At 37.5% G+C, this 21830-nt stretch overlaps 1 protein-coding gene across 4 annotated transcripts in view; it reads left to right on the top strand.

Annotated features, from left to right (window-relative positions):
* The window catches only part of BLTP3B (bridge-like lipid transfer protein family member 3B), a 57512-nt gene extending 37567 nt beyond the window's left edge, over positions 1-19945 (top strand). For 3 of the 4 annotated variants that reach the window (XM_071767216.1, XM_071767219.1, XM_071767225.1), the window contains 8 exons: positions 746-2235; positions 2655-2830; positions 4252-4388; positions 5029-5179; positions 11095-11351; positions 13490-13598; positions 17033-17202; positions 17897-19945. In XM_071767216.1, coding sequence (XP_071623317.1) covers positions 746-2235; positions 2655-2830; positions 4252-4388; positions 5029-5179; positions 11095-11351; positions 13490-13598; positions 17033-17202; positions 17897-18022 — 2616 coding nt within the window. In that variant the 3' untranslated portion in view covers positions 18023-19945. Of the gene's footprint in view, positions 1-745; positions 2236-2654; positions 2831-4251; positions 4389-5028; positions 5180-7568; positions 7726-11094; positions 11352-13489; positions 13599-17032; positions 17203-17896 lie in introns of those variants that run through there. The other variant, XM_071767233.1, reaches the window with a different exon arrangement.
* Positions 19946-21830: the final 1885 nt, after the last annotated feature.

Genomic DNA, 21830 nt, shown 5'->3' with positions numbered 1-21830 from the left:
TCTAGATACAGCATGGAGATGTTGTGACAGAAGGTAGTTATCACTGATACCGAAACTAGTATGGCCAAGGTCCATGTTAGCAACTTCAGATGAACAATTTAGCATATGTGTATATATTTCCTTTAGAAGTTGAACTAAAGATATACAAGTTAAGTTAAATCCAATACACTGGTTTTAGGAGCTGGAGTATGTTTTTATGTTGGAAAAAGTATTATGATGCCCAGTTAATTGTCACAAAATACATATTCTGCAATGTTAAGAATATTAGCTGTGTTATCACATTGAATTGTTTCCTTGTATCTTACCACAGAAATAAAATGCAGTACTACTCAGTGTAGTTAAAAATCCTATTTAAGAAATCAGATTGAAAACCAGAGAATTATAATTTTGTGTTTGAAGCTGTAAATACTTGGAATGGTTGAAGAAACTTTCTGCCAAGCTATTTCTGAGTTGAAGAATTGAGGCACTTCAGCCTAATATAGCTGGCCTAAGTCTGAATCCTTCAGACAAGAAAAGCCTGAGCCCCTTAGCTTTTTTGTACAAAGTTTTAGGTTCCACAGCATTCTTCTTAAAAGTTAGAGAAAACAAAGATGATCTGTGAGCCTGATTTGTGCCTGTTCTATGATAGTATACGTGAGGTCTCACAAATCTGTAATTATATTCCTTTATTTTAGATGTCATTGCTATTTTTTTGTTTCTTAATCTACACATTCATAACTAGAAAAACCATATTTTTCTCTTGCAGATCATCATTCCATCTGAAAACAAACCTGAAATTCATAAAGATCAACCCCGGGCACTTTCCATTCAAAGTTCAGAGATGATTGCTACAAATACAAGATACTCCCCAAACTGCAGACACTCTGATCTGGAAGCTTTGTTTCAGAACTTCAAAGACTGTGAATTTTTCAGTAGAACTTTCACTGCTTTTCCTAAGTCCCAGAAGAATTTTAATCTTTTGCATCCAATTTTCCAGAGACATGCTCATGAACAAGATACTAAAATGCATGATGTTTATAAAGGTTATGTCATCCCCAAATTGAATAAATATGCATTGAAGGCATCCGCATCTACTGATGTTTGGGCCTTGCATTTTTCCCAATTTTGGATAGATTATGAAGGAACAAAAAGTGGGAAAGGCCGACCAATAAGCTTTGTGGACTCATTCCCACTTTCTCTTTGGATTTGCCAGCCAGTAAGATATGCAAAGTCACAAAAAGAGCTTTTATCACATAATCAGACAGCTTTGAACATTCCAAAGAGTGAATCTAGTGATCTTGCTAATAGACTGCAACGTAAAAAACTTTTAAAGGAATATTACAGCAGTGAGTCAGAGCCCCTAGCCAATGGCATTCAAATGCCTGACACTTCAGGAGTGCTTTCTGAAAGTGCTTCTGATGCAGATGTACATGTTCTTGTCCACATTCAAAAACATGTAAGCATGCAGATCAATCATTACCAGTATCTTTTTCTGCTGTTTCTCCATGAGTCCCTTGTGTTGCTCCTGGAAAACTTAAGGAATGATGTCAAAGCAGTGACAGGAAAACCTGCAGAGCAAACAAATATCTGCATTGGGATCCTACTGAAAAGTGCAGAACTAGCCTTACTGCTCCATCCAGTGACTCAGGGAAACCCTTGTAAGTCTCCAGTTGTGGAAGAAGAAAGTCCAGTGGCATCAGAGCTCTCCCCTTTGGGAAATGGGGAATCTCTTACCTCAGAGAATAAATTAGCTGGCAGTAAGGTAGTTCAAGCTGATACTACTAATTTTGATTATGTAAATGACTGCAAGCCTCTGAATGCTGAAGTTAATAAAGGAATTCTAATAGATCCTCTTTTGTTTAAATCAGACAGTAATCTGGATTTTCAGAAAGGACTCTCATTTTCAGATGATGCATCGGATAAAGGTTTGGGAGATATAAGCGAAGGAGGAAGCAGTGGACTTTTCAGTAGAAGCGATTCAGAGGAGGTCTGTGGACCTCTAAGTGAGAAAAGTAGCTTGCATCCTAGAGATTCAGCATCCATCTTAAGTAAGAGAGAAGATTCTACTGAATTTTTCATTGATAAAGAGGATGACAAAAACATATTCTCAAATAAGCTAAATGAACTTGAAGGTACAGCTGAAGTCTGTCTTAACCAAGTCACTGACTTGGAAACAGAAACTGCCTTAGAATCTGAAGAGCTTGAAATCAACAAAGTGACTTCAGTTAGAATGTTTGCATCCCAGTCTTCATCAAGGTATAGAAGATTTAATACTAAATCAATTGTCCTCCTACTTGAAAATAGTTATCAGTCTTCTTGGCCACATACTTTAGAGTAATGGTCAATGGAAGTGAACATCAAGTAGGTGAAAATTTTAGAAATATACAAAGGTATAGGATATGCAGTGTCCAGCATTCAGTGAAAGCTAAAATGATCTCATTGATTTAAACACTTTCAGTTTAAATGTTGCTCAATATGTATTGAAAAAATTATTGACAAAAATATTGACAGGAATGCATGTCGCTTCTATGCTTACATCCTTTTCTTGCCAAAGGATGAATTATTGTGGTTTTTTTTTATTAATGTCTTGACTGATTTAGTGGAGTGTGAAGTTATTTCCCTGTGATTCCTGTAATTTGAAATAACAGTTTTCTAATGTCTTTATATTTAAAAAGTGCAAAGCCTAAGGAACGCTGCCCGTCCAACCTTCCTGCATTCTCTGTTTCTTACAAGAATATGAAGAGAAGTCCATCACAAGTCTCTCTAGACACCATCTCTATTGATAGTATGATGCTAGAGGATAATTTAGTAGAGAGTGATGGAAGTGACAGTCAAAGTTTTCTGGAGAAGGGTAAGTAGTTTTAACAAAAGATTTTTAAGCAATACCTGCAAATACTGTTTATCACTAAAATAACACTCAAAAAGATTGTAGTGCAGCAAATCCCAGATACTTTACAGCACTATTTCTGTTAGCTTCTCCAGTCAGTAGTATTAAGTATATTCACAGCACTTCATTTCAAGGGAAAGAAATAAGGTGTGTTGCTTAAATACAGCTATTTAATTAAAAACTACTTAATTTTCCTCTCTTGAGGAGAATAAAATCATTGCAGTGCAATGTTGCAGCTCTGAATTAAGCAGAACTGTTCCCTTCTTTGCTTAAAAGCTTTTGCTTTGGCTGTTAGTTTTTACAGGCTTGTAGCCTCTACTACTGTTACACTTCAAGTGGTAAGGGAGCTTTAATTTTAAGTGTAGATTAAAAAGAAATGGGTTTTCATTAATACTCACCATACTAACTACTCAGCAGATAGATTTGGTAGTGTCCTTGCAGCTTACTCCTTACAGAGAAGTTCCTAGCTATTGTCTCTCTTAACAGCAGGTATTTCTGCAATTTTTGCTCATTTGTGCATGACTGCTCCTAATTTAAGGGAGGAATTCAGGCATATGGTAATTATGTCTATAAAGTCTCTAGTAGTGTGGACTTATGCAATTGTAATGATCTAGTAGCTCTCAGCAAAACTGATTAAATAATTTTCTAATGTGAAATACAAATAGGGGACTTTATTGGTAACTGTTTTCTGATAAGTTCTACTTTGGATAAAGGGAGACTTTTTTTCTGTAGCATTTCTTTTCAGACTAGAGGAATAGTGAGAAGAATGCTTCATACACAAACCTGGTTTGTATTTGGATTGTAGGAGTATTCCTGCATGTTATTATGTGGGACTATACCATAAAACATACTTTCCGTTTTTAAAATAAACTCTGTCATTTTAGCTTGTTAAACATTGTTTAACTGTAAGTTAAGTCTGCATGCTTTCTAGATGTCAAGCAAACAGTGCCATGATCACTAACAAAAATAAACATATAGCTTATTTTTCTAATCATAAATCTACAAACATTTGCACTAAGGCACACTGTGCAGTGCTTTAGCTTACATGGCTTGCAGTGTTTAACCTTTTCATTCTGTTGGTACAGTTCTTAATTGATCTGGAAGACTGAAGAAGGCATTTCACAATTTTTTAAACAATGCATGTAAAATGCCATTTTGGCTGTCACTATGTTCTGCTTAACTTGTATAGCATCTAGAACTTTGAACTCTCTGTAAGAGGACTGGATTGGGCAGTTTAGTCATAAATATTTGTTTAATAAGCCATTCAACTTAAAAATGAGCTGATGTATGCATACAGTAACAGACACTGACTTTATTCTTAATGCAGAAGTGATTCTGCTATGCTAACTTTACAATTTTTTTTTTTTCTGATATCTATATGAAAGGTATTACAGCCACAGACTATCAAAGCCCATCAGAAAATGTCCATGAAGGAGTCACAGTGATTGAAAATTGTAATGGGTCATCTCCAGATGCCATGAGTGCTGCTTCAGAGAATACCCATGAGACTACTGAAGAAATGGTAATATTGAATTCCATTATAAACCTTAAAATGGAGCTAAAATTAAAGCTTTTAGAGGTGACTTTTAAAGTAGTTATGAAAGCTTTTGTTAGTGCATTATGTAAACCTGTAGATCTCGTGTACTTATATTAAATACAAAAGAAGTTTATAATCCAGGTTACACTGACCATTCACTGTCCTTGTTATCTCCTCTATAGCCACAATTGATAAATGAAGGAGGCCACTTCAAAATGTCAGGAAATATTTCTGCTTTAGTACCTAGCAATATTCTTTAATATCATGCTCTTTTATGCTCTATTGAACATGATATTTGAAATGAGCTTTTAAACATTATCAAGTATAGATAAAAGAAAGCACCATAATTCTGGCATCTCTTACATGGAGATGTTTCCTTAGCACTTGCAGCATTCTCAATATTTGTCTTCAGGCAGACAATCAAGGAACCCATTGTCAAGCCAATGGGTATGAAAAGAAAGAAAAAGCAATAAGAAAACCTTGTGGTTTTTTGTGAGCAGGGGTGAGGGATACAAAGATTCTTTTCTTCTCATGGGGGAAAAGGCTTAGGCAGATCTTACAAAAAAATAACCACTGTAAATTCAGTTTATAATTTCATGTTATTTTATCTTGATTTTGTTGACAGATGTCTGTTGTAGTTTTCCAAATATTTGGTGTTAATGGTGAAATTGACATTAGAGGTGAAGACACAGAAATATGCCTACAGGTCAACCAAGTGATACCAAATCAGTTGGGAAATATCAGTGTTCGACACCATCTTTGCAACAGAACTGTGGGTAAGAACTAACAATGAGGTCTCAGTGTTGTGAAACTGCAGTTGGAAACATTTGTTGTAAGTAAATAAAAAGACTGTATTTGTGTTTGAGCACAAACCCAGTTTTATGCTAGTACTACTGAAGCCTTTTTATGCTGTTTTAGAATATGTACTCTGATTTCTTTCCCAATTGCCATACATTGGAAGAAAAACAAATAAAAATTGAACTGTTTATGATAGTGTTGGTTAAAAATGTCACCAGAATTCAGTGCAATACTAGTTTGCTTTTTTAAAAATCAAATAAGTTGTTTTACATTATGTTACTGTTTTATGAAGGTGGAACTCCTTTCTTGCTCCAATAGTACTTTGCTTAAATGTACCATGGTTTGAAGAGCTTTTTAAATTAAAACTCATGGTTTAAACAGGTTTAGAATTTGTGATTTAAGAAAAGTTAAAAATTGAGTGGTTCAGGAAAGATGAGCTTCAAGGACAGCCCCTTTGTAGCTTTTTTTAAAGCTTGATAGGACCGCAGGGTGTAGTTTCATGCCAGATATTTACACAACTAGATCAACCAGTGTATTGTCAAAGTTGTCTTGGGCATCAGTACATATATATTCCCAACCAGAAAGCCTGGTTCACATACTGTGAGGTTTTTTCCTTGGTAGGATGTATTGGCTTGCCAATTCATGTCACAGATTGCTTTGGTCCACTCTGCCAGCCCTCCACAGGGGTTGTTGGATGCCAGCTCTGTGCTGTAGGGATTTTTGGGCAGATCCATGGTGGACCTTCTTCCTGCTTCTTGGTTCATCTACTTTCCCTGGAAACAGCTATTGCAGCTCTTGGCTGCCACTTATTTCCAGCCTTGCAGCAGTGTGGATTTTCTTCAGGAAGTTGGTGCTTGGTGCTACAGCCTCTGATGCCTTGGCTAAAGAGCCCATTTACTGCTAAGCTGAGCAGTTGCCAGCAGCTGCTGCTTGAGCAGCTGTTGCACAATGTTGAAATTGCATTTAGGCACCTGAAGGCAAGAGGGAGGTCCAGCAGAGAAGACTTCTGGCTTATCTTCAGTCCTTACAGCATGCAGACTTATTTCTGTTTTTCTGTCATATCCTCTGTAAAAGCAAGAGGGAGTAAATAGTAAAAACATGCCTCCTTCCTGCTCTCATGCGGCTCGAACACTGGAACCTGCTTCCTCTGGTTCAGCTGCTGATGAGAGGCTTTTGCACTCATTATTTTATGGAGAAAGGATTATAATGTGATTGGAATCACTTCAAACTGGATTGCCTCATTCCTGGAAGTGTTCAAGGCCAGGTTGGATAGAGCTTTGAGCAACCTGGTCTAGTGGGAGGTGTCCATACCTAGATGATCTTTAAGGTCCCTTGCAATGAAAACCATTCTGTGATTCTATGAATCTCCACATACTTCCACATCATATATCTATCTTTCTTTTTCTGGTAGGTATCTGGATGGGTGGGCCAACACCAGTTTTTTGTACATCTGTGTTTGCTCCCTTCCTGTAATGTGCATCTTTCCTTTTCTCCACTGATCTTCTCTCCACTGTAGTACCATGCTCTATACTTAGTGAGGAATCGTTTGCAGCCACTGCTGCTCCCCATCTCCCAATGTAGAACTAAGTTTAAATGTAGAACAGTTTAAAAAAAGTAATAATTCCAGTGGATTACAGTTGGGAAAGCTTGAGAATTACATCATAAAGAAATAATTTACATAAGTAAATACTTGTAAATATTTGTTATAAACAAATATAACTAAAAGAACCAATGGCCAAAATGGTAAGAAAATTTTCCAGTAAAAGCACCCCTTCTAAAACATTTAGTAAAACTTACTAAGTGCAGAATTAACAACTGTAACCAGTAAACTGAGGAACCATGCAAAGCTATGAATAATCCAGTCACAATTGCAGTCTACAAAGGTGTTCTGAATAAAAATAACCGTATAAAAGCGGCTATAGTGTTAATGCAGTAGGTCTAGAAAGGGAAAAGTGTTCCTGCTAGCTGGAATAGATTTGAGGACACTGTGGCAGCTGTGCAGGGCTGGCTGCAGGACAGTGCCTCTATCAGATCTTTTCTGGCAGCAGTAACAAAAGCAGGGGTGGAGTATGGCAGAGGTGCTCTCAGTAAGACAATGCTTTTACCAAGACCTTGCCACGCTTGGAGGAGAAGGAAACAGCAGTTCATAGCACTTTCCAGGTTGTTTGATGCCAGTTTTACTCTATCTTTCTTAACAGTGTCCCTTGCAGATCCCTGGTTGACTTAATGGCTGAGACCGAATGTGTGGTATTTTCTGTTGGTGTTTTTCTATATTTTGGTGGGTTCTTCCAGCAATGATATAAACACACTTTTCTGATCTGGAAATATTCAGGGTACATACTCCTTATTTCTTTCTCTGTATTTCAGGGAAGGTTATAGATCCTTGAGGGAAACAAAGTTTCCCAAACCAATTGCAGAGACTCATTGGACAGAGTGGTCATTGTTCTTCCATCTGGGGAGTTGCCCTTCCTCTCAAAGACTGCTGGTTGCTAATTTTCTTCTGTCTGGACTAGGGCCACAAAAGGTACCTGTTACTTGCAGTGTGCTGCCTTTTGTTTGGTGTTTTTCTTTAGTTTGGGTTTTTTTTGTTTTTTTTTTTTTTTTTGTTTGTGAAATATATGACATCTATCACTTCTTAAACACTGGAAAGATTAAAAGATGGAGTCATGGCTGCAAGTGTTGTGGAAAACTCTTCCACAGAAGCAGCAAAAGGAGAGGTTCAGGTTCATATCAGGCTGAAGATTCTCATGGTCATTTACAGTTCTTACCATTGGTCTTTGTCAACCCAGATCAATAATATGTTTCTCTACCTGGACTCTAGTGCCAATAGATACGTTCCCATGACCTGCCTCTCCTGCTGTGCTAGGTCATCCATGAGAACTGAGCACCATACAGCAAAAGGAACCCAATTAACTTACAGATAGGAAGGTAAATTCGTTGCTTTGCTGGGCTGTTGTTGCTCTAGGCAATGTCTGTTGCATGCTGTACTAAAACTTGAAATTACAGTTTTCAGACCTCTATTACATTCAGGCTGGGGCAGTATTACCTGAATCAAGTTTCTGCCTCTTTCAGTAGCTTTCTTTGTGCAATCTGTCTTGACTGCACTTCATCTGGAACTTGACTAGCCTGCATGTTTTGATGCATATAGAAAGTTAATTCTTCTTCTCACCCCTCTTTTTTTTTTTCTTTTTAAAAGTAGACGTATGCAAAAAAGAAACAAACACACAATTCCTCCTGTCTGATCAAAACCTTCTCAGTAGTCTTCTGCAGCTCTTTTCTTGGAAATTGCATGTTTAGTTATAGTTGATACCCATGGGCATTGCATGCATTTGTTTTCTTTAATTTGACTCCCTCTCAGAGGAAGCACGTTGTCCATCCCCACTAGGGATGTTGTGCACTTCTCCATTTATTAGGAACCTGAGCCAAAGCTGGGTTTGCCCCAATGACCTTTGTCTTCTGGTAGGTTCTTATTAAGCCCTTTGTAAGCCACTACTGAAAGTTCCAAAGGCATCTCAGAGTGATCTTGTCTTTAGTTCTGAAAAAAAATACATTGCCTATTCAGCTTCTCTTAAGCAGTATGCGAAATTCCCCTACCTGTGCTTCCTAAAAGCAAATAGGAATTCCTCCTAGGTTCCAGCAGAGAACTTGTTGGGACTGGTATCCAGCCATTGCTGTGACTTGACCATTGCTCTGGGTTTGTCTCTGGCCAGTGACTGGGCTAAATGCATAGCGCACTTCTGCAGCTTGGCAACCACAGAAAATCTATGTCTGCCCATACAGAAAGCTGCATGATCCTACCTTGAAAAGCCTTTAAGGATTTAGAGATACTGATCTTGGGAACAAGAATTGGTGAGAATGCTAAAGGGGTTGTTGTGGAGACCTTTGAGATACCAATGGGAAACTGCTGTAACTTCAGCATGGACATTGCCTAATTTGCATAGATTTTATTCACTGAAAGCTAATTTTAAAGTTTTTTAATGAGTCTGACCCTGCATAATGTCAGTATGACTAAATGAACTGTCATCTCGTTTCTACAGTTTTGATCCGTGCATTATCCGGTTTAGAGTATATTCAAGAACCTGAATCCTTAAATACTGGATGCTGGGAATAGTTGTTATAACATTGCAGTAGCAATTAGCAATATATTACTGATACCTTCTAAAAGTATGTTCATGTGACACAAATGTATTTTCTTTATCAGGATACCTGAGTGTCTCTGTAGAGACTTTATGTATCAAAAAGTTTGTGTCTCACAAATGTAGTGCTATCAGCATTGATGCCTTGGAATTTTAACCAAGTACCTTGTAAACCAGATGTGTAATTTCAGAGGGAGCACTAATTATATAATAAAGTATGAGTTTCCCGTCTGTACAGGCATTCAGGATAAGCTTTGCTGAAGAGAAGCAATGTAACTTGCAGCCTGCCAGCATATTTTATTTTAATTTTGCAGTACCTGTAAGTTATTTAAAGTAGGTTGTCTCTGAAATAGGTAAATAGAATGCATTTATTGCAGTATGCATTACTACTTAATGTTATACAGTAAGCAGAAAAGAAGACATCACAGAGGACACCTGCACTTCATAGGATCACAGGGTAGTTGAGGTTAGAGTAATGGACACTGTCTTAAAATTTCTGTGGTCCAGTCCTGTTCTCAGAGCACGGTCAACTCTGAAATCAGGCTGGGTTGCTCAAGGCTTTATCCCACCAGGTCTCAGAGAGGACCTCCAAGAGCAGAGGCTGCACAGTCTTTCTGAGAAGCCTGCACCACTGCTTAATTTTCTTCATCCCTTACATTCAGTTTGAACCTCTTCTGTTGCAGTTTGACTTGTTGCCTCTTAACCTTCTGATGAGCACCACTGTGAAGAGCCTGGCTCTGTCTTTATAATCTCATTGTAGGTTTTAGAGGGTTGCTAGAAGATTTCCTGTGCATGTTCTTCTAGTTGCTCATATATGCACAAGCAGAAATCAAGTAGTGGAGATCACAACAAACTGCATGTCAGTAATGTGGGGAGAGGAGAAAGACTGTTACTAAAGAAACAGAAATAGACAAAGGAACTTAAATTTAACTTTTACCACCTCCCCTCCTCCACCCCCCCCCTCGTTTTCTAAGCTTTTAAACACTGGAATTTTTTGAAGGAATCAGTTTAAACCAAGAAGAATTTTTTGTTTTGTTTCAATTAGCTGAAATTTGCTTAGCAGTTAGATGCTCTACTAATATAAATTGACATAATAAGTTGATTTTACTTAAGTTACTTCAATTTCATATATTATTTAAGTTTCAATATTTGCTTCTGAAGGTAACTATTGTCAATTATTTTGAAAATGTTTTTTACATATTTTACAGATAAGTCTGTAGGTGAATCCCATCAGGTAACTATTTCTGGTGATGAGCCCTCTTTGTATATCAAGTTGATACTGGCCATCCTCATCCCACCCTCCTTCCCAGTATTTGGTTACCTTAAATCATTGATTTGATTTTTAGAACTATTTAGTTGAATGTTGCAGTTGTCCTTGCTAGTTAAAGATAGTGTAACAATCTCTCCTGAGAGAGTGAACTGACTTAAATGTTTTTCTGAATTAAAACTGAATGGGTTAGTGGAAATGTATGCAAAATTATTGTTTTTCCATCACCAAGACATTTTGCACACGATAATACTGTACTTTTCAGTTGTCACAGTGAGGTACAAGTCCTTGTATGTACTGCTTGATTCTCTTTAGTATTTTGAAGTGATCCACTTAGAAATTTGCTTTGAAGTTCTGCATTGGCAGTGCTGTAATTCATGGGTAATACTTCTAAAGTACTCTTGGAAAACCAGTTCGAAGTACTTGCATTGTAATTGCTTTTTGGTAGATTGCAAAATTTTAATGCAAAATTGTTTTCCTTTTTCAACAGGTTCTGAATGTAAATCTCTGCCTGGACCAGTAAATTCATCACCTGAGATTAGTTTGAGATGGGAAAGTGGGCCTAGTGCTATCATGCATTCTCTTCTGGCTGTAAAAAATGGTTTTCTTCAGTGTCACGTAGAGAACTTCAGTGCTGAATTTCTAACATCTTCCCTCACAAACATTCAGCATTTTCTAGAAGATGAAACTGTTGCAGAAGTGATGCCTATGAAGATAAAACTTTCTAATGCACAGATTAATTTAAAAGTATGTTAACAATGAACTATTTGTCTGCTCTAAAGAAATTGTGTTCTTGTTTCTTTGATGATAAACTACTAATTAGGTTACAGTGAACTTCAAAGAGACTGCTATCATACTCTGGAAGGTCTTTAGATAATACTAAAACAATTTAAAATCCATATATTTGGTTAGCTCTGTGGTGTGCCGAGGGGGGAATTCTCTGCATGACCAAGCTATTTATATAAATTAATATTTTATATTTTATTCTTCCTCTGCTAGCCTCTTTTGTAGAGTGACAGTGTCTGGGAGTTTTATGGGTGTGGTATTCCAAGTCCCTAAAGGCACAGTCTGGCTTTTCTGGTTGAATTTTTGTTTACTTAGCTTAGTAATGGTTTTCTAATTACAAAACACAGTATTTGGAGTTTGACTCTCTCTCCTACTTAGAGGGCAGATCTTGCAATGAAAGTTCAGTACAAAACAAGGAAAAAGGTGATGAGAATTGCAGTTCAAGCTACTGGAATACTGTTCCTTAGAACCCAGATTTCATGTTCTGCCCTACATATAAACTGATACTAAATAATGCAAGCTTTTCTCACTACGATAGCTTAGAATAGTAACATTAAGAGGACACTCCTGGTCAAGTCTCGTAGGGCAGAATTTTCTTTTAGACATTTAAAGGAGGTGGTGAGTTCTGAGCTACACAACCATTGAATATAAAGACAAGGACACTTCTTCTTTTCTGGATGGGGGGAAGGAACACAACAGAAAAAGAAAAATATAGGAGAATTATAACATTGCTTCAGAAATGTTTGAAAATACCAATATAAATGTCAAACAAAGTGAGGACTAGAATAACAGCTCCAGTTCTGCATAATGGGGCTAAGACCTTAATTCTGCTAAGATAATTCTTTAACAAAAGGGCAATTGTTTATCTCTGCATGTTCTACTCAAAGTGCATCACTATTCCTCCCTCCTTGATGCAGATTTTGAATCCTCTGAGGATACTTTAGCACCCTTTAGGGCCATTTTTGCTACAGGAGTAGCACAAGCACTTTCTGTTAGAGCTGTGGATCTGTCGCTCAAGTTTTCAACATATCACAAATGTGAATGCCCAGATTCAAAAAATCTTCACATACAGTCATTAAAGACAGACTGGTGTTGGTTTCTTGTCAAGAATGCAGACCTAAGCAAAATGTTCCTGAAAAAAGCAGCTGTTTGAGGTGGGGGATAGTCATTAATGAACTGGCAATAACAGTTTTGGCAATGAAGGCACTGCTCACTCAGCAGTGCACACAAGACACAGAGAAGTTACTCATGATGGTTGACAAACTGCAGTATGACATACAGATGAGTAATTTCTATAGAGCTAATGGGTAATAAAGAGTGAGAGGATATGTTTCAGATTTGTGCTGCATGCAGTATATTCTGTTTCTTCTGTATGAGACTTGACACTGTGTTTGGGGGGTGTGTGTGTGAAAGAATATAAGAAAAGTTATTTTAGTTTTTGCATTCTCTGCTGCAGTCTCAGTGCTGTTTCAAGAAACTTTGCCAGTTACATCTGAACAGCTTTACTGCTGCATGTTTAATGTTGATATGTATAGTATCTGATTATAATGGCTGTCTTACTCTGCTTGATAGCAGTTCCTGATGAGGCCCCAGAAGAATTTATCTGGGAAGCTTCTCTTCTGTTGAGTGCCATAATGTAACTGAATTGCAGCTGGTGTCATCCCAGGCTAAGACCTGAAAAGACAAAATCAGAAACTCAAGAATGTTTTCTGTAACCATTCAATCTTTAAATAGTTGGAGGGAAAATCAGATACTATCTAGTGCAGACTTCTTATCTGTGACTCGGAGAGCTCCTGAGCTAAAGAATAACTTTACGTTGGGATATAATTTTATTGAGATATCTGTAAAACTACTTTGAATTCTTTTAGTCAGACTTTATATATCGAGTTCAGCAGACTTACTCCAGAGATAAATTTGGGCCTTTAATATGCTCCCTGTGAAAAAAAAATACAGCAGAATATAGTGGAGATCCCATTAGAAAGTTCTACTCTGTAATGTTGCCTTTCGAGTTTCATTAAATCCACTTATGTTTAATTGAACATATTGATTACTTATTTTGATTTCTTGGTAAACTTATTTTTTAATATTTCTATCTTTAGGATGACAGCCCATGTGAAAATCTCAAAGCATCTGAGCTGGTACCTATTAAGCTGCATATTGACATGCTCTGGATAGAAAGAAATGATGATGGGTCTTTTCTAATTAGAGGTTTGTATGTTCTTGCACCTTGATATCTTTAATATTATAAACTAATTATTATAAATACTGGGGTTTTTTTTGCTGTATGCAGACATGTGGCTAATAATTAAAAGATAAACAATGATAATTTGTGTAAGTTGCATTGCCATATACCTTAATTCTAAGGGTAGTCACATAGAGGAGAATTCCCTTGAAGAATAGACTATTGGCTGTGATAACAACTCCCAGCTGAATCAATCAGAGAGATATAAAAATAGGCATTTTAACCCCATCAGGATATGCTTCATCAGTACATACCGCTTCATTGTGATAAATCTGAGTTACCTCTGATTGATTGATCAAACAAAAAAAATTGTCTTTTTTTACAGATTACCAAAGTGGCTACCTGTTGCCTTTGTGTTTTTGTGTTATGGGTAGTAATAGGGAACACTAAAAAAGAAAAGCCTATTTGAGAAGTACAAGTAGTAGTTTCCAATCCTGCATGTTATGGTCATGTCCTGGCAGCTCCTGGCTGGGATTACACTGAGATTTGTATTTTGAACAGTGGTTTAATTTTATACTTTTCATGAAAACATATGGAAACAATTTTTTTTTCTGCATTTATCAACAAATACTAAATACTCAAAACAATACAGTACATTCAGAGCTTTAATTTTATTGTTGTCTTTCACAGATAGTCAGAGAATAAGAGTAATCTAGTTTGCAAGAAGTGGTCATGTGGTTCTACTCCTTACTTAAAGCAAGGGCAGATTAGACCAGGGTGCTCAATGCCCTCTCCAGTCAAGTTTTGAGCATCTAGAAGGCTGCCCTAAGTGATCTATCCTAGTGTTTGATTACCCTTATGGTTAATTTTTTTGGTAATGTCTTATTGGAATCTCATTTGTTGCAGCTTGTGTCTATTGCCTCCTGTCCTGCTCCCTTAAGAGAGAGGTGATTGAGCAATTACCAAGCACCTCAGGGAAATCTGGCCCATCTTCTCTGTACCCTTTCCATTAGGTATGCACAGGCAGCATCAAAATTACCCCATAGTCTTTTCATCCTCAGATTTGGCAAGTGCATCTCCCTGAGCCCCTCATTTGTACATAGAATCACTTAGGATGGAAATGACATTTAAGATTGAGTCCAGCCATTAACCCAGCACTGCCAAATCATGTTTGTAAGCACCACATCTACACATTTGGATACAGCTTCAGGGGTGGTAACTCAACCACTTCCCTGGGCAGCCTGCTCTAGTGCCTGACAACCCTTTCAGTAAATACATTTTTTCTAATATTCAATCTAAACATCCCCTTGTCACAGTTTGAGGTCATTTCTTCTCATCCTGTAACTTGCTGCCTGGGAAAAGAGAGTGATGCCCACCTCACTGCAATCTCCATTCAGGTAGCTCCAGAGAGCAATACAATCTCCCCTCAGCTTCTTTTTCACCAGGGTTAAGCAGCTTGAGTTCTCTCAGTTTCGTCTCATAAGACTTGTGCTCTAGACCCTTCACCAGCTTCATTGCCCTTCTTTGGACATGTTCCAGCACCTCAATGTCCTTCTTGTAGTGAGGCACCCAAAACCAAACACAGTATTTGAGGTGCAGCCTCACCAGTGCTGAGGACAAGGGGACAATCTTGTTGGCCATGCTTTTTCTGATAGAAGCCAGGATGCTGTTGGCTTTCTTGGCCACCTGGGCACACTGTTGGCTCATATTCAGCCAGCTGTCAATCAAAACCCCCAAGTCCTTTTCTCCCAGGCAGCTTTTCCTGCCACTTCCCCAAGTCTGTAGCATTGCGTGGGGTTGTTGTGACCCAAATGCAGAATCTGGCACTTGGCCTTGTTCAGCCTCATGAAACTGGGCTTGGCCCATTGATCCAGACTGTTCAGGTCTCTCTGTTGAGCCTTCCTGCCCTGAGGAAGACCAGCAGTTTTTTCCAGCTTGGTGTCATTCGCAGACTTACTGAAACTGCACTTGATCCCTTTGTCTATATCATTGATAAAGATCTCATGTACTCCTGGACATAATTTTCTTGGCAGTCCTCTGCTGGCAGTACCAAGTACAGTCTGTATGTATCTGGTCTTTACTGAGAGAGCTCCCTGCTGACTCATGATAGATCTTGTTGACCAAGGCCTACAGGGCATTTTCTGCAATGTTGCTTTCTGTTTGGTCCCCCACCTGTAGTGGATCAAGAAGTTAAGTTACTCTGCCTGCAGCACTTCATGGTGGTTTCAGCTGAATTTCATGAGGCTGCAATCATCCCACTTTTCCAGCCTATCCATATTCCTGAGTAAAACAGCCTTGCCCCTCAGTGTGTCAGTTGCTGACCCTTCAATTGGGTATTATTCACAAAATCACAGAGGGTGCACCCACCCTTTCATTCAGGTCCTGAATATATTAAGCCAACAGTATGCTATGTGTTGTATGACTCGAGGAAGAGGAGGCTGCAGAGTGACCTTAATGCCCACTTCAGCTTCCTGATGGGAAGGTATAGCACAGAGGGACCAGACTTCTCTGAGGTATTATGCTGAGCCATGATTTGCTTGCATTTCAATTTATCCACATTATGTCTAATACCTTGTTTGAGTGTTTAAAGATGTTTAATGCATTTTGGTCATCTTTTTATACTAAACATTTAGAAATTTAGTGAGAAAATACATAGTTTTAAGATTTTTCAGATCACATCTTTTCCGCTTTTTTGCTGAAATGCTTTGATTCCTATTCTTATAATGGGCTCCTCAGGTACAGTGACTTCAAAGGCATAGGTCTAATGCTGTCTTCACTACAGTGATTATATAGCTGCAGTCATTCTTTTTTCATTCTCTACACGTGTGATGGGAGTAGGGGCTATTGAACTGAAAATGTTTTTGAAGGAAATGTTTAAAAAAGAAGTTAAAAAAAAAAGGGAGAATTTTCTAGGCTACAAAGAACCATGACCCTCAATTTTTCCTTGGTATACAGTGGTCTGGTTTAATAGATGTTATAGTGCACTTCAGTTGTAAACGTTAGAAAGTGTCTTCATTGCCAACTCAGTTATTTTCTAATTTAAAAACTTGATCCTGCAGGTTTATCTCGACATGTCTTCAAATGTAAATGCAGTCTTCAGATCTGATTTGGACCAGGAGACAGTATATTAATAGCAATTTTAACAGTTCTCAAAATTTTCCAGAGTGCATATTCTGTGGTGATGGTACTGGGCAGGATGAAAAATACGATCATTTTCTTCAAACTGGAAGCCACATGTTCCTTCTTCTTATCTCTGCTTTCCCTTCTCTCTTCCTTCAAAAGGGTGTATGAATTTTAATTAATTTTTAAATTAAATTTGTTCTGGGAGTTGAATGTAAATTTATTTAATATTACAAGTTATATTTGTTTGGTTTTTATTTTGTGCTGATGTGAATCAAACTTTAAAAAGACAACCAAAAAAAATCTGAGCACTAGTCTTAAGTATCTTTCTCTCACATAGATAATCAAAGAGTAAATGATGTGTCAAAGATGAAGAATTCAAGTAGTGCATTGCAGCAGGCAAGTGGACCTGTTGGGCATAAAACACAGGACCAAGCCACACAAACTGCTTGTGAAATTCCCAGACCTTCTAAATCAAGCAGAGATTCAGCTGAATTCCTTAAAAACCAGGTATTAAGAATTCCTTTTGACTTCCCCTCTCCAATTATGTTACAATCATTAATCATCATAATTGTGAGATTATCTGGGGGTGGGCTTCGGGGACTACTTCTACTGAGAAAAACCGTTTGAGATGGAAAATAGAATTACAGATATTACAGTGTGAGTCAATACTTAAGCATACAAAATAATGCAATACTGCTTTCTAAAGAGAGCAATAACACACTGCAGACAAGCTCTTCTCCTTTTCATCTGAGGGAGTTCTGAGGGACCAACCTCCCTTCTCCCCATCTCTCTCATCTCTGCACATCACATCTGGCAAAGACAAAATACAAGACTCTTAATCAGACACTTCCTTAAGGTATCAGTCATACTTGAATTTTAAATTGATGATGGCAGCAGTCGCACATCAATTTGGCTGTTTTTTTCACTGGGTAAGAATCTATTCCTAGAGCGCTGAACCTAGTGTCATTTCCACTCCATTCCAGAATGGAAATGGTAGAACTAAAATATTTGGTATCTTGCCTTTTGAATTAACTGCATCAGCTCTATCCCTGCTCTGCATTCATTGCAACTGACTCAGCCCCAACAAACCTGCAGTCAGCAATGGATGTGAGCAAATGGTAAGGTAAAAATTACCATAGTGGAAAAAGTTGACAGCATGCAGGAATACTAATAAATCTCTTTTCCAACCTGATCATTGCAGCTTATTGAAGAAAACGAGTGTCTCAAACAGGAACTAGCCAAAGCCAAAATGGCACTTGCCGAGGTCCAAATGGAAAAAGATACCCTGCTTCATTGTATAAAGAAGATGAATGTTGATCACCAATAGGACAGTGTTCTATTGGTGCAGGGAATCCTCAACAGAACTTCTAAGTGATGGTGACATCTAAAATATTGTTTGTAAATTGCTGGAAGACACAGTTGGGTTTTTTTGTCACAGACAGTTTTTGTATTACGAACAAGATGTTTGTGAACTAGCTACTGTTCCAAAATTATCATTAAATATTAACTTTTTTCAGCCCATTTTAAACTGAAATTACTTTGGAAAAAAATCAGTTTATACTGTACCTTATTAATTTACTGAAGAAATATCATATCCTCTACTTTTAATATTATTAAAGGAAATGTTATTTTTAAAATGTTTTCTGAAAACCGCATGGCTGAGCAATGAAAGAGGGTGCCTAGATGCATAACTGAGTACAGTGTACCATGCCTCATTAACAAACTGTACCTCTGGTGAGAATAAAACACCATAATATTACCAGAAGGCATCTATAAAGGTGGTTACATTTGCACTATAATGATCTGAGCTACATCTTCTAGAATGGTGTAGCTGCTCAAAATTCCAGTCCTAAGCTGACCCTAAATTCAGTGTACTTTGCCCAGAGAGGATTTTAAGAATAGTCCTCTGGTGCTATAGATGGAATTCCATATGCCCTCTCCATACGCATTCCTAAAATACCACAGTAAATACTGGAGAATTTAAGAGGGCATACTCTTGGGCTTTCCTTCTGCATGAAGGTCTGCTACATCTCTACAGCTGATGTAATTTAGACATTCAGTCTTTCTTTTTCCTCTCTCTGTGATGAGGATATAGTCCTGAAATAAGATCCAGCCATTCATGAAAGGTGAGCTTTGAGCCATTTTGGATGTGTGTCTGAGTTCTGCACAGCTCATCAGACATGCCCAAGGATATGGTCCAGTGTATTTAAATATGTATTGTCAAGTCTTGTGAGGAGGGGAGGGGGAATCCTACAGGGATTTATTAATTGTATATTGCTTTTTTTTGATAAAAAAGCTGTAGAGAATAATTTAATTACCCAATGAAATTGTGAGATTACATGAAATGTAATCATGCAGTTTAAATCATGGGTGATTTGTATAAATTGAACAATAATTTTCAGATAAAAACTGGTACAGATGAATAAATAAAAAAGCACAGCAGTGTAAAATAGAGAATATTAGAGTGTGCTTCTAAACAATTTAGGAAACAACATGCAAAAACACACATGCCTGTAAGAGGCTGATTTTGCTAGAAGTAAAAATGACTGAATAATAGAAGTGTGACCTTGAATCTGACAGCTGAATAGCTTTTAATTGCTACCACATTTATTTCTGCTCCGTGGGATGTTTGAGGGAAGTTTTATTTGTAGATACACAGACAAATCTCAAAAAGTTTTTAGTGTCCTGTGGTTTGACTTTGCATATTCAGGCTGTCAATATAGTTTTAATTAAAACGGTTTTGATTAAAACATTTTGGAGGGCACGTAATTTACAGTGCTGAAAATAGTTATTGAAAGTATGTAGATTTTAATCAAGAACTCTGTGGAAGAACTGGTTCAGGAACTATTTTAAAGCCTGCCTCATGAAACTCTAGTTGAAACTCCCTTTAATGCCCATGGAAATTTTAATCATACTGTTCTGAATAAGATGAAAAAGCATACACAAAACTGTTTCAAATAGAGATCTAAATATATTTCAAAAGGTATTTAAGACAACACAGTATTAAGTATGGATGTAGTTCACATGTACATCATGTCAGATTCATGGGAGGATTTCTTCTCAACTGGTTGGTACTATTAAAATCAGTAATTCTTACTTAGTTTATCCCTGCCAAGATCTAGTTAGAATTTTCTGAAGAAATGAATGTATAGGGTGCTTAGTAGCATGTTGCTGGAATAATATGTTGATAATTGTTTAATTTTTAAAAAGAAATAAACAGCAATATTAAATGCCTGTCCTTCTTACTGCACATGCTAATCCTGCTTCTTTTGACAAAAACGAACAAAACAAAACCAAAAAACAACAAAGACCAAGCGCAAGGCAAGAAACCAAACTGCTCTTCTCAGTACAGATGTTGAAATTCAGGGTATCACTTTCTTGCACTTTATTATAACTGAATCCATTTCCATTTCATGGCAGTCTGCAAGTAATGGAGCATTATGTGTGGACAGTTCAGAAGAGATGGGTGTACTTGGTTTTTGTCTTGGCACTACCAAGGCTGATAGCACTGTGTCACTCTGAAATTAGTTGTGTTGAAAACACGAAGAGTTTATTTATTAATGTTTAAAAGTACAAAGTTAAACTAAGCCTTAATAGGCTATGCTAAAAATAGTAATTAAAGGTCTCAGATTAAATAAAAGGGCCTAGTTCATTCTCAGGATCCTGCTAGTATTCATAACCTCCTTAAATCCTAGATATGAAACGTGCACCATCAGTAGAGCCCTTGAATGAATCACCATTTTTATTCTGCAAAGAACCAAACAGTACAGTTTGGAGAATTTTAATGTATTCAGAAAACTGACTCCAGCAGTCTTACAGGCAAACTGGTACCAAGTTTTATTTTACATTTTCTGTGGAAATTTAAAATGGTCTACAGATCAGCTTAACACTCCTTCAGCTTTTTTAGAAATAGTATTTTATTGTCTATTAGAGTTTTTAAGTTAGCTCACTTTGAAGAGGTTGTGTCCTTTCCTGAGCTAGGTCACTGAATCATTCTGGGATGCTCTGTTCCAGTTCTCACAGTAGCTCTAACTCCGGTTATTTTTTATTAAAAATTTTTCAATCAAAATTATGTGGTCTTACACAATTACTTACAAAAAGCCTGTTGGAGATGCAGCTTTATAAAGATCATGTCTGTTCTCTGATGTTCCTTCTCGAGCTTTATTACAGTAGCTATTCCAGTCCCTAGATTAAACCCACCATGGCTGTTGGCACAGGGGACCATGCTACAGGCGGGGAGGGAAAGGTTTTTATTTATTTTTTTTCTCTGCTTTTATTTGATTAGCCATGGCTGTTTGTACACTGCCTCCCTTAGGAGTTGACTTGCAGTCTTTAAAAAGGGATCATAATTGATCTCTGAAGGATAGTTGCTAGCTACAGCACTGTTCCTGAATATGACATGGTTCTGGCTACCTTTATTCATGATAAATTTCTACTAAATATAAGGGGAATGTGATAATAAAGGTAAAGACATTATCAAGCATCTACTATTCCAAGAGCACAAAACGTGCAAATATATCATAGAAGCAAAATCGTTACAGTGACCAGATTTCAGGTAAGTAACAACAGAGAAAATGGTTTCTATATAAAAAATATGCTTGTATTTGTCTTATTCTTAAAAAACTCATCACAAAATGCTCGAATTTCAGCTCGCTGCTGCTATCTGCAAATTTTAGAGAGTACTTCTGTTATGATCCGAGCTATTATTTTATATTTTGATTGTGAGGAAAAAATCAGCCACTACTCATAGACGTCACCCGAATTTAGAAAAATAACAGGCTTTATGATTTAAGCAAATTACAAAGATTTATTTTAGAGAAAGGAGACAATTACACCCTCTTTAAAAGGAAAAAACAAGTTTACAAGAGGAGAGAATTTACATAAATTAGTCACTTTGGGGAGAGAGTTGTTTAGAAAAGGAAAGAGCAAGAGAGCAATTAAGTTTCATCACTGTCCGTCGGCCCTGGCCTCTGCCTGGAGTGGGGGGCGTACGATCTGCCATTCCTGCTTGGTTGATGTTCTCCGCTTTTCCTTTCCTCTGCTGTTGCTGTCCCATAGCTGAAGCCGAAGTGGCGAGAGAGAAGGGGGGGAAGAGGGAAAAGAGAGAACCACCTCTTCGCCCCCTTCTCTCTGGG

The sequence above is a fragment of the Heliangelus exortis genome, chromosome 1 (genome assembly GCF_036169615.1).
Source record: "Heliangelus exortis chromosome 1, bHelExo1.hap1, whole genome shotgun sequence".
NCBI classification, from domain to species: domain Eukaryota; kingdom Metazoa; phylum Chordata; class Aves; order Apodiformes; family Trochilidae; genus Heliangelus; species Heliangelus exortis.
Note: the sequence above shows the minus strand (reverse complement) of the source record. Positions and strands in the feature narration are given on the sequence as shown.